The sequence below is a fragment of the Drosophila subpulchrella genome, unplaced genomic scaffold, assembly GCF_014743375.2.
Source record: "Drosophila subpulchrella strain 33 F10 #4 breed RU33 unplaced genomic scaffold, RU_Dsub_v1.1 Primary Assembly Seq44, whole genome shotgun sequence".
In the NCBI taxonomy this organism is placed as follows: domain Eukaryota; kingdom Metazoa; phylum Arthropoda; class Insecta; order Diptera; family Drosophilidae; genus Drosophila; species Drosophila subpulchrella.
This window is the reverse complement of record NW_023665655.1, coordinates 741,739-755,223: the sequence shown is the minus strand read 5'-3', so window position 1 is coordinate 755,223 and position 13,485 is coordinate 741,739. Positions and strand designations below refer to the sequence as shown.

General features: G+C 41.7%; 1 protein-coding gene across 1 annotated transcript; it reads right to left on the bottom strand.

Moving 5' to 3' along the window:
- Positions 1–5,470: 5,470 nt before the first annotated feature.
- Positions 5,471–12,483, bottom strand: LOC119562410. Its single transcript, XM_037875605.1, has 3 exons — positions 12,441–12,483; positions 8,119–8,559; positions 5,471–5,520 (listed from the first exon to the last, which is right to left on the bottom strand). Exons 2-3 carry the CDS (start codon positions 8,426–8,428, stop codon positions 5,471–5,473), a joined length of 360 nt encoding a protein of 119 aa, XP_037731533.1. The 5' UTR covers positions 8,429–8,559; positions 12,441–12,483.
- Between the last annotated feature and the right edge of the window lie 1,002 nt (positions 12,484–13,485).

Here is a 13,485-nt window from a genome sequence, read left to right as displayed (position 1 = left end):
ATATTATTAGGAATGTACTTACCTGATTCAATAAACACTAGCACCTTGCACTGAAATATTTGTCGTCTTTTACGCAATGTCGAGCTCACAATAATTTATCGATAACTACGCTTGCTTGCACGATAGGCGCAGTTCGAATTTCGAAAATAGAAATACAATACGAGACCCTGGATTTGGACAAAATGACACTAATTAGGATCAAAAAAGATTTTTCATACAATGTAGTATACTTTTGACACTCATTTAGGATCCCAAAAATTTGATCCTAGGTGTAGTGTCATTTTCACCCACACTTATCAAGTTGACACTCGAAGATTTTTTTTTGGGTGTAGGATCAAAAAAGATTTTTCATACAATGTAGTATACTTTTGACACTCATTTAGGATCAAATTGATCCCAAAAAATTGATACTAGGTGTAGTGTCATTTTTACCCACACTTATCAAATTGACACTCGAAGTTTTATTTTTGGGTGTATAACATAAGAATTTGCTAAATCCCCTAGCGCCTGCATTACTAAGCGTTGAAAACAGAAGACGCGTTTTTAAGCCCGAATGGCATAGACAGAAACTCATACTGGCCATCTGGCGTCACAAACGCTGTGTACTCAATCGAATCCGCATGCAAAGGAATTTGGTAGTATCCACTGGCCATATCTAAACATGTAAAATAATTAGCTCCTCGAAGTCTATCTATTTGATCCTGTATGAGTGGCAGCTGGTATTTATCAGCGACTGTGTTCGAATTTAGCTCTATATAGTCAACGCAGAGTCTATCCGAACTATTTTTCTTCTTTACCAACAATATAGGGCTTGCATAAGGTGAACAGCTTGGTCTTATTATATTACACCTCAACAGATCCTCAATTTTCTCTCGAACTAAATCTCGCTCGCATGAACTTAATCGGTATGGCCTTCTTTGAACTGTTTTTCTTGGATCAATCAATCTAATTTTCATTTCGCCAACTTTAACCTTAGTACATGGAATGCCTTTTATAAAACGATCTGAGTACTTTCCTAACAATGAATTAAGTTTTATTTTATTTTCTTCGTCAAGTTCGGTATCAATATCGGCTGGCTCAGAACCGGTACACAAATTAATTATTTTGGCTCTTGAAATTGTAAATTTGTTGGATGAAATGACAATATCAAAACCCTGCTTAAGTATTTCACGCCCGATGACGATATCGTTTTGCATGTGATCATCGCCTATTACATAAAACAAAATCTCAATAAAATTGTCATTAATCTTAACGTTACTTAAAACTTGTACAGTACTACATATTCCATTACTGCCTATGCCTTTTAACATAACAATATTATTTAATCTTTTACCAGAAAACTTAGCACTTAGCTTTTTTTTCATCAGTGAGCATTCCGCTCCGGAATCAAAGGTGACTTCAAAAATGTGCCCGCTGTGGTTCATGCTTCCTGTAGGTACTGCAACGCTGCACTGCTCCACTCGTTTTTCCCGGTTGAATGTCTTGTTCCTATCAGCTTCCTTCTTTGAACATTGGGTGATATGTGTCCCCAGTCTCCGCACTTGTAGCGAGTTACATTTTATTTTTCACGTCGATGTTCATCGTGTCTGACATGTCGCTCTTTGTCATTCGCATGGTGATGTTGTTGTTTCTTGAGTCTGCACTCAAGCATTTTGTGGCCTAATTTTCCACAAAAATGACACTCGATCGAAGATTGCTTTTGTCGTTTTGGATAAACTTCAGATTGATGCTCCACAAAGCCAGTTTTCCTTTTATTAAATGTGAACGCTTTTAATTCGGACTGTAGATTGCTTCTGGTTTGAATATTTGATGTGAAACTTAAATGCTGCAAACGGTTATCAAAGCTTGCAAACAATGCGAGAGTCACGGACACAGCAATTTCTTCTTTCTCCATTTCACGCCATTTCGTCGTTAGTTCTGTAACCATGCGGCTTGCGTGCAGCGCGAGACACTCGCCCTCAGTCGGTCGCTTTGTCAGCTTATTTAGAAACATGGCGGCTGGTGTTTCTAAAGTATCAAAGCGCTGTATAAACAATTCCTTGAACTCGAGCCAGGTTACATCAGCATAGCACACTTGGGACAGCCATTGCGAAGCGCTACCCTCCAATGCTGAACTTAAAGCCACAACCAACGCACTGCCTTTCAACGTATTTTCTTGTAATATAATTTCCACCGTTGAACACCACGACGAAGCGATGGCACCTGCCTTGTCTGGGTTGTATTTGGGTAGGTGCACTAATTGCTCTGCCCTGCATCAGGTACCGTTAAGATTGATCAAATTTTTATTTTGTAATTCCATGATGGCACGCCATTGTCCATCCATTGTTGTAGGTTGAGGGCCAGATCCCACTTCTGATGTCGAATTACGTTCGGGTTCCATTAGAGCGGAGTGCGTTTCGGTCTAGACACAGGCGTCGATTTACAGAGAGTGACTATTCGTTCTTGTAACTGCCTATACTGTTCCTGCGAACCACACACGGCGACAGCGCCACAACGCTGACGCCTCGCTATAACGGTTCATCTCAAAAAGGACATGACAATATCCACGGAGTCTGCAATGCAGCTGTGTGTCGTGCTACACCTTTTGTAGCGCCGCACAGGCAACAGTTCTAACGGTACCTTGCAAGGCGAGCAGAGAGAAACAATGATATTGCAAAAATGTAGGACATAAGATGACACAAGAGAGGACACAAGAAACTAGCATTCCTTATACACTGAGATATACCAATGCCGACATATAAAATTAAAATTTTCTGATATATTTTTCTATAACAATTTCTGAGATGTTTGAAATTTTACATTTATCCCTACCTAGGTAAAAAAAAATTAAGACCCGCAGCTCTTCTACCTTCCCTCGCGTTTCTTCAACTTTGTTTTTGTCTCCGGATCCAACACAACTGTCACGGTCGCCATGTATTGCTGGTCCTCCTTGTGATTAATAGAATAGATGATGAACCCAGAAAAAGTACATAAATTCGGTCTAAGTGGCCAACGGCCACGGGAAGATCTTTAATATTTGATGGTCAAAATCAGAGTGACTTACAACTCGTTATTCGCAGCGGCCGTCATGTATATATCAAAGTATATGCTCACAAATGTTTTTGGCTGATAGCAGCGAGAGCGCGAGAAAAGTTGTATATGCATTCATTGTATGTGTCTACACTCAGGCCATGGGAATATGCTGACACTAGCACTTCCCATAAGTTGGGATCTGAGGCGAATTCATGTTTCGGCTGGCCGCACGAGTTTAGCGGCCGGGACTTTTGTATTTGTTTAAGTACACTGTAACACAATGTTGGTGTCGATACAGTGGGTACTCGCTACAATGATACATGCATACTACAGGGGTATACTCAGGGGACACGCCGTCGATATCAAATCCGACATATACAAAACAAGCACTTCAGAATATGATAATATAAGTAGCAACTCCGACAATACCCCCGACATAAATCATTTAGAATACACTGCAAACGAAACAGTGATAGCCAGTTATACAGAAAAAATTTAGATACAATACAAAAAATAATGTCCGATGTGTTATAGGCACTATTAACGATAAACCGATATACTCAAGACAATACCCATACTCACAAGCAGTAAATGGGTTTGTGAATCAGGAAATAAGTCGCATTATAATTGTAGTATCAAAGAAAAGGTACAAATGAAGACGGTACTCCCAAACACAGACTCTGCATCGATTTTAGAAAATTAAGCCTCAACACAATTCCAGATAGATACTCCATGCAGGATCCGTCAGTTATTTTATCTAATCTAGGGAAGGCTAAGTATTTTAGTACCATAGACTTCGAATCAGGTTTTCATCAAATCTTAATGAAAGAATCAGACGTAGAAGGAACATAATTTTCCATTAACAATGGAAAATACGAATTAATAAGAATGCCATTTGGTTTTACAAACGCGCCTAGACTTTTCCAGAGAGAAATGGACGATATACTCAGAGAACATATTGGGAAATTTTTCCATGCTTACATGGACGATGTTATTCTTTTTTTACACTCTCTCAAACAGCATTTCAATGATCTTAACTTGATCATTACCATTCTACATGAAGCCAACATGAAAATATCATTAGAAAAATCCCAAATCTTTAAACTATAAACATCATTCCTAGGATATGTAGTATCACAAAATGTTATTAAAACCGGCCCTCAAAAAATAGAAACCATATAAAAAAATATCCAATTCCCAAAAATATCAGAGAGCTACGTAGCTTCCTAGGTCTTACTGGATATTATAGAAAATTTTAAAAAAATTATGCTTCCATTGCCAAACCACTAATCAGATTTTTAGAAGGCTCCAATGAGAAAATTTCCAAGAGAATGTCTAAAAATGTCTCAATTACTCTTGACTAGCCCGCAATCCAAGCCATTAACGAGCTAAAAGAACATCTTATAAGTTACATAGAACTAGTTCAACCAGATTATTCAAAACAAGGAAGAACGCTGTAGTCGAGTACCTCGACTATCAAATACCCGTTACTCAGCTTAAGGGACCAAAGCAGCAAAGCGTGATTGAAATGCGCCACCCAACGGCGGTAAACAGATTTAAGCCTTATGGGCGTTAAAGTGGGCGTGAAAAAAATTTTTTTTTTATCAATTGATTGACGAGACCAATACATTTCAGCTAAAATTTTTTATCTAGCATGAAAATTGTGGGCGCCACGGGCTTGGGCGGTTTGTGGGCGTTAGAGTGGGCGTGGCAAATTCGCATAACAAACTTGCGCTGCGCACAAGGCTACGGAATCTAAATATGAAATCCCAATACTCTATCTTTGATAGTTTCCGAGATATCCGCGTTCATACTAACAATTTTTTGAAGTTTGTGGGCGGTTTGTGGGCGGTTTGTGGGCGGTTTGTGGGCGTTAAAGTGGGCGTGGCAAACTTTTTTTATGTCAATCGATAGGTATTGATGAGGACAATTCATTTAAATTTAAATTTTTAATCTAGCATCAAAACTGTAGTAGCCACAGTTTTGGGCGGTTTGTGGGCGTTAGAGTGGGCGTGGCACTCTACTGAAACAAACTTGCGCTGCGTAAGAAGCTCAGGAATCTGCACGCCAAATCTCAATAGCCTAGCTCTTATAGTTTCCGAGATCTCAGCGTTCATCCGGACGGACAGACAGACGGACAGACGGACATAGCTAGATCGACTCGTCTAGTGATCCTGATCAAGAATATATATACTTTATTGGGTCGGAAACGCTTCCTTCTGCCTGTCACATACTTTCCGACGAATCTACTATACCCTTTTACTCTACGAGTAACGGGTATAACTAGTAATATACGATAAGACAGCGTTATGCATCGGAATAAGATAACCAATTTAAAAAAAGAGATATTCAATAATTAATGTAAACTATCTAACGAGAGTTCTTGCTTTATAAATCTATTAAATGAAAAAAAATCATACTGTTCAAAAATTAGGGAGAAAACAAAATCTTTGAAAATTTAGACGCTAGGGGCGCTATAGGCTAGTTGGCGCAGTAGGCCAAGTGGCGCTATAGAAGAAGAAGATTGGTAGCCCTACTGCCTAAGTGTGTTAGGGAAAAAAGCAGAGCTTCTTTAAGCATATCTCCACCAACCTTGCACTCCCTTAAGCTGTTATTATTACAAAAACAAGAGAAAACGATATAGTCGATTGCCTCGACTATTAGATACCCGTTACTCAGCATAGGGACAGACGGACATCTCTCAGTTTTTCAACAAAAGGGTTTAATCATATCGAATCTTCTCCTATATTCATTTGGATTGACTGTCTCCTTCCTTAAGCCTCCCCAACTCTGTCTACAAGTTTTATTGTGTGGCGGTGATGCTGTTTAGGAAGTAACCGACCCCTTGTCTCTTCCCTGAGCTAGGCCGATCTTGTAGGCAGAGAATGCGACCAAACAGTATCCACTTCACCGTGGTCGTCACAACCTGTTACATACTTTCCGACGAATCTAGTATACCCTTTTACTCTACGAGTAACGGGTATAAAAATAAATTAATAACAAGGAGGCAGAACTCGAGGCACTCGACTAGTGTCAGATCCACAATTTTGTGATAATAATAGAAAAAATGTGTTGAGAAGAAATTAAAAAATAAGATATAATACCAACCCGAGTATATCCGCGCATGGGCTCGACTATCAGGTACCCGTTACTCAGCTAAAGGGAGCAACAGCAAGATGGAGATACACAAGCAGCAAAGCGAGATTGTAATGCATGTATATGGTAATTTGAGCGGCAGACAGATTTTAGCACTATACGCGTTTGTGGGCGTTAGAGTGGGCGTGGCAAACTTTGCTATCGATAGGTATTGACGAGACCAGTACATTTAAGTTACAAATTTTGTTCTAGCCAGAGCTTGGGGCGGTTTGTGGGCGTTACAGTGGGCGTGGCAAACTTTTTTTAGGTCTATCGATACGTATTGACGAAAACAATATATATAGCTTTAAAACTTTAGGAGCCACTGTTTGGCATGTGCGCGGTAGAGTGGGCGTGGCACAATCGCGTAACGAAGTTCTGCTGCGTATGAAGCCTCGTAATCTAAATCAGAAATCACCTCTCTAACTCTTATAGTTTCCGAGATCACAGCGTTCTCACGGTCAGACGGACATGGGTGGATCGACTCTGCTAGTTCAGCATCACTAGCCGAATGGATCTACCCACGCTTCCTTTTACCTGTTACATTCTTATCCTTTAATAAAGTATTCCAATTTACTCTACGAGTAACGGGTATAAAAATATTGGTATTAGGGACATGGATTATAGTTTCCGAGATCACAGCGGTCTCACGGTGATTTCATTTTTAAATGAAGAATTTTATTTCTTGTTTTAAAAAATATGTTGTATTGTTTTGAGAGAGACTTCCGTAAAATTGTTTGTTTAAAGACGTTTAATTTCTTACAACAAGAAAGAAACTACCATTAAAAGTAAAGTATAAAGTAAAGTGTAAGTACAGTGTTCTTTACTTACATACCTATTTGCATTGGTCTATTTTAAAAACATTTTTTTGTTTGTTAAATAATAAAGTTGGAAAAAAAGTTGCTACAATTTTCACGGCATGTTACTGTCAGTAATAGTAGGCCTATTGATTCTACTGCGAAGTATGTAGAAGTAATGCATTCCAGATGCATTCCCAGATCCTGTAGCAGGGTGGTCTCAATTGGAGGGGGTTGCAGCAATTGCGAAATGGTCAAACAAATACAACTGGGACTGCGAAACCGGGGATGATTTCGGAGGCCCGAACTGAAAAAATATACTGCGCTTTGGAAACAATGGACATAAGCATATAGATGGTGAATGTTAAAAAAAATTTGTATTTGACATTCAATGTTTAATGGCAAAACAAAGGGGGAAAGCCATACGAAGCGGAAGAGCAACAGAATTACAAAAATTTCCTTTAATCAAATTAGGTAACCGCCCATAGGAGCAAAAGAAATATAGGCCGAAGGACGAAGATTGTATTGTTTGTGGTGGTAAAAACGCAAGTGGAAACTGTTGGACTAAAAATATGTCATCGATGCAACTGAAGTCTACGTAGTCACGGGAAAAATAATGTATGGACAGAAAATACTAAGCGGCAGCAAATTAAAAAAGCATTAGCCAGTGAAGCAAAGAGAGATCTAACCGAAAAAGGACTTTAAAAAAGTTAGTCTTAATTTTCCCGGTAAAAAATGTCCCTTTGGTGACATTTCTAAAATTCCAGATATGCCTTTGATATTTTAAGGTGTTGCGCCTGATCGGGTTCTCAGCATATACAACAACCCTCTAATAGACATAATTTTTTTCTTAATTTACCATTTCTTTCTTTCTGCCTGTTTATGGGGAAAACAACAAATATGCCACCCTTATATTTATAATTAATAACGCACGAATAGGTTATATTAAAATGTATAGCGTTTATTCGGAGCGGCAGACGGACTGTGAATGTGTAAAACGCTTGGCTCCAAGATCTTCATATAGACATATGCAGGCTTACAAAGTAGTTGCTGAATAGATAAGCGACAGCTTTAGTGGTATAAGAAAGAAGGCGACAAAGATAAGCAGAGAGCGCTGCAGGAGCCGTCGTACACCTATGCGCGCATGACTAGGCGCTGGCGATCTGCTTCGAACATACTCCCCCCGTTGGAAGAGGTAAGGTTCCAACTATCTCGGAATCGATGGGCAGAACGGCTAGCTTGGCGACGGCTCTCTTGATCAGATCCGTAGCTGTACGGACCATAGCTACTCTGATGACTCCGTCCCCGCCGGGTATGACTTCCTGGATGCACCCAAGCTGCCATCTCAAGGGTGGAACGTTGTCCTCCTTCAGCAAAACTATGCGTCCAACCTTGATGTTAGACGTTTCGACGCGCCACTTGCTCCTCTCTTGAAGTAGGGACAAATACTCGCTGCTCCACCTTTGCCAGAAATGTTGCTGCATCTGGGTAACCCGCTGCCATCTGCTGAGGCGGTCTTCGCGGAGATGAGTAATGCCAGGCTCAGGAAACTTAGTGTAGCTGGAACCCTTCAGGAAATGCGCCGGTGCTAGCACCTCAAGGCTTTCAGCATTTTCTGAAATTGGACAGAGTGGACGGGAGTTAAGGATGACAGAAATCTCATATGCAAGAGTTCTTAATTCATCGATGGCTAAGATGGATGCACCGACGACTCTGTAGAAGTGAAATTTAGCTGACTTCACAGTGGCCTCCCATAAACCACCGAAGTGCTGGGCACGCGGAGGGATGAACTTCCAATCAATCCCATCAGCTAAACAGACGGAAGATATCGATGCTGTGTGCTGCTCGCTCAAAAAGAGCTCTTTCAGCTCGGCAAGCTCTCTCTTTGCACCGACAAAGTTTGTAGCATTGTCGCTCCAAATAGTACGCGGACTGCCTCTAACGCTGATGAATCTCCTCAGCGCTGTGATGAAAGAATCCGTCGTGAGATCCTGGACCACTTCCAAATGAGCAGCCTTCGTGGAAAAACAGAGAAAGACGGCGATATAGCACTTGTGGGGTGCCTTATTTCTGGCCTCTGCCGTATGATAGAATGGCCCACAATAGTCCACTCCTGTGGTATAAAAAGCTGGATTAGGATGCACTCTATTTGCTGGAAGGCTACCCATGACGTGCTCCCAAGTAACAGGCTTCATTCGGAAACATCGGACGCATTTGTTGATAACGCTGGCGACGAACTTGCGGCCTCCAATCGGCCAGTACCTTTGCCGTAATGCGGCAAGCAGCGCCTGCGATCCTCTATGCAAATATTTCTCATGATAATAAACGTTGATCGCCTTGGTGACTGGATGATCCTTGGGCAACAGTATCGGATGCCTCGTATCGTAGTCCAAGTTTGCGTTCTGAAGCCTTCCACCCACGCGAAGTAACCCATCGTAGCCGAGTATAGGCCTAAGCGAAACCAGCTTGCTTTTCTGTGGAAACGGCTGGCTAAGAGATCCATACTCCTTCGCCAAGTTAACCTGTTGGATGCTCCTCAGAAGAAGTACAGTTCCAGAGTTGATCTCCTATACCGAAAGTCGACCTTTTAACGGCGCAGATTTGGCTCTGCAATTTGAAATGAATCGATAAATGTATGCAAATACGCGCTGCAACTTATCGAAAGAGTTGAGGAATTTGCAGTTTGATGAACTGTCTATGCAAACGGCCCCAATTAGAGCCACAGAACGGCGCTCTGGAAGATCCTTTACTGAGTCTAGCAGGGACGGCCAATTTGACGAGCTTTGCAGAGGGAATGGAGGCCCGTTAGCCCAAAGGGAATGTTCCAACAATTCTCTTGGGGTACATCCTCGCGATACGACGTCTGCCGGGTTCAAGTTTGTAGGAACGTGATGCCAAGACATGTCTTTCGTCATCTCCTGAATTTTCGCGATTCTGTTTGATACGAAAACGTTAAACTCCCTCGGAGGTTGCCGAATCCACGCCAACACAATGGACGAGTCCGACCAGCAATGAAAGGTGCAATCGAAATCTATGGCTTCCTTGGCGTTTACGATTAGCTCAGCCAATAAAAGCGCTGCGGAAAGTTCTAATCTTGGAATTGTTAAGGCCTTCAATGGAGCTACCCTTGACTTGGCACAGAGCAGATGGACTTTCGATTCTCCATTGGTCTCCGATCGCAAGTATAGACACGCTCCGTAAGCTGACATGCTAGCATCGCAGAATCCATGCAACTCAACGGAAGCCCTTGGTTGCAGCACGAATCGTGGGAATTTTAAGTTCTGTACGACCGATAACTGTGAGGTCAACTCCCCCCATGACGAAAGAATGGGCTCTGGCAGTGCATCATCCCAATCCACGTTCGCACTCCATAGAGATTGCAGAAAAATCTTAGATTTTGTGATAATAGAAGTTATTAAACCGAGTGGATCATAGAATTTGGCAATCGTCGACAATGCAACCCGCTTAGTGGGTCGTTGATTGGTTGGCAGTTGAGAAAAATGAAATAGGAGCTGATCAGAAGATTGATCCCAGACTATTCCCAATGCCTTGGCGACGTCCGATCCATCGTGAAATTTGATTAACTGCTCCTTGTCGCATTCAGACTCTCCTTCCATGGCTGCTGACTCATTCGAACACCATTTGCGAATTGGAAAGTGGCCTCGCTACAGTAGTTCCTTCACCTGACGACGAATTTCTCTCACCTCCTCAACTGAGTCCCCACCAGATATTAAATCATCCACATAGAAATCTCTACGAACAATTTTTGCTGCAATAGGAAATGATTCCTCCTCATCGTAAGCGAGTTGATGCATGGCTCTTATAGCCAAGAAAGCAGCTGGCTTGGTTCCATAAGTCACCGTGTTCAATTTAAAAACACTCAATTCTTCCGTGGAGCTCTCTCTCCAAACGATGCACTGCAAGAAATCATCCGAAATCATACGAAACACGCACGCAACGGTATCTCCACAAAGGGAAACTTTAAAAAATCGAAAGCGAAGCAGTATATTAAAGATTTTTTGCTGAATTGTTGGTCCTGCCAGAAGTAAGTCATTCAGAGAGCTATCAGAAGTTGATTTAGCAGATCCATCAAAAACGACACGAAGCTTCGTAATCGTGTTCTCCTGCTTATGTACGCAATGGTGGGGCAAAAAGAATTGTGTTTCTGGCGGTTCCTTAGTTACAAGAGACATGTGACCTAGATCGATATACTCCTTCAAAATGCTGAATACTGAGCTTTCAGGGCTGGGTTTCTATCTAATTTAGCTTCCAAACTCTTGAAACGACGACGAGCCAAGCAATAAGAATCACCTAAAGATTCGAATCCGGAAGTGAACAAGAGACGAACAGAGTATTGGCCGTTTCCAAGTCTAATGCAATTTTCAGTAAAAAGTTGCTCACATCGCAAGTCTTCCGGCAATAAAGATGGCTTAGACGAAGTGAAGTCCTCAATTTCCCAAAATCGCTTTACAATGGCGGAAAGTGTGTCATCGGAATGATCAGCTGGGTCCTTGATGCTGGCTTGTAAAACCGATTTATGAGTTGGCATGTTCGGTGATAACCCTCCAGAGACTATCCAACCAAGCTTGGTGTTCTGAAGAGTTGGCAAAGTCCTTTCCAAATGAATTTGTCCCATAGAAATTATTTCGAAAAACAACCCAGCGCCGAGTAAAAGGTCAATTCGTTGCGATTGATTGAAATTAGGGTCAGCGAGTGAGATTTTTTGCGGTATCCTCCACGATGTTGCATTTATATTGAAATGGGGTTGATAATCAGTAATACTGTGAGTCACAACCGCTGTGAATGCCGCACGATAGCTTGCATCCCGTGATTGCACAAGAATATCGACAGTCTTATCAGAGATCATGGAAGATTCTCTTATCCCAAAAATCGACGTTTGCGATCTTCTATGATTCAAGTTTAGTTGGCTTGCTAAGCGAGAGGTTATGAAGTTTAGCTGGGAGGCATGAATTCTCCAATTCTATTTCTAACGTAGATAATAGCAGTTGGAAGCAACACGTAGTCGATCGGCAAAATATTTAAGGTTTTGGGTGGAGGGCTTGGTATATGATGATCAGGATGCGATGATGTATGCGAACATGATACTAATGCTGATAAAGTAGATGGTAATGGCTGAGAGCTCGAGGATGGATCGCATGATGGAGATGAAAATGAGGTTGATGTTGCGGAGTGGTCATGGTTCATGTGTAATAAAGAATGGTGCTTCATGCGACAATACTTGCAGTGAGTCGACTTGCATTGCTGCAAACTATGCCCCTTGCGCAAACAGTTGAGGCATAGGTGCCACTTCTTTGCTTCTCTATATCGAAGATTCGGACTCAAATTTAAAAATCGAGAACACTTTGGCAAATAATGATCCCGTGCATCGCAAAATAAGCATGTCAAATGATTTGAGTTAGTAGCAGAAGCAATAAGTGTATTTTGGTTATATTTGTGAAAGTTTTTTCCCACCTGCTGGCCTGGTGTTTGATTTACCAAGGCTTGATCCAAGTTTTCCATCATCCTGCACCTCTTTTCCAAAAACGACTGCATAGCATCCCAGGTAGACAGCTCAGTGATTGACAAATCCTCTTCCCATTTTTCCCGCGTCCTCTGATCCAGTTTCCGAGTGACGATGTGAATTAAAAGTCCATCCAAAATTTGTTGCGTATTGGCCAGGGTTCGAATTGCTCGCAGATGCGAATTCATGCAATCGTTCAGCTCCCGAAGACCCTTCGAAGATCCCTTCTCGACACCCTTTAAACCGAATATTGCCTGAACATGTGCCTGAAAGTTTAAAACTTTATTATCAAATCAATTAACCAGCAAATTCATAGCCTTTTTAAAATTAGGATTCGAGGGTTCGAGCGAGCGTATGGTTTCCAGGGCCACGCCGCCCAAGCTCGAACGCAAATATTGTAATTTTTCAATGTCGCTTAGCTCATCATCATTTCCGATGACCGTAGTGAAAGTCGCAAGAAAATCCGGCCACTCAGAGTAGGATCCAGCAATTTCCAAATTTGGCAACCGAGGCTTCCTAGATGGAAAAGAAAGATCCGCATTATTAGTGATGTCAATAGATGTTGAATTTGCAGCGGTTGAAGCCGGCAATTGTGACTTGCGATGAGCCGCCAAGCCTCGGCTTAGTTTCGCCTTCACATCCTTGAAGACTTCAAATTCAATCCGATGGTCGCTCGAGATCTCTGCAAAATCCAGTCTTTCCAACGATGTCTGCGCAGAATCAAATGCCTGGTTTAAGGAATTGATCCATTCCATTCGCGCCAGCAAATCAGCTTCGTCAAACTGATTAGCCGCATCAGCGTTTAAATAGCATTTCATCGAGCTCATTTGCCGCAAAATAGATTGGGCTTTGACTCGGTAGTAGTCGACGTCACTTGTGGATTCATTTTGAGCCCGAACCGAGTTTTCCGTATCAGACATTTTTCAATCACGAGAAAGAAAAAAAAATTAAATGAAAATTAAGTAAAATAAAATGTCCGACCGCGTTAGAAGCACAAAACACCGTATTCCCTTTACCGCG

Excerpts from the sequence above, each read along its gene's own strand:
- LOC119562410 (XM_037875605.1), bottom strand. The coding sequence starts at position 8,428 with ATGCAGCAACATTTCTGGCAAAGGTGGAGCAGCGAGTATTTGTCCCTA. Across the intron at positions 5,521-8,118 it reads TCTTCCAACGGGGGGAGTAT|CGCCACTTGGCCTACTGCGC; the intron begins GTTCGAAGCAGA and ends CTTCTTCTATAG.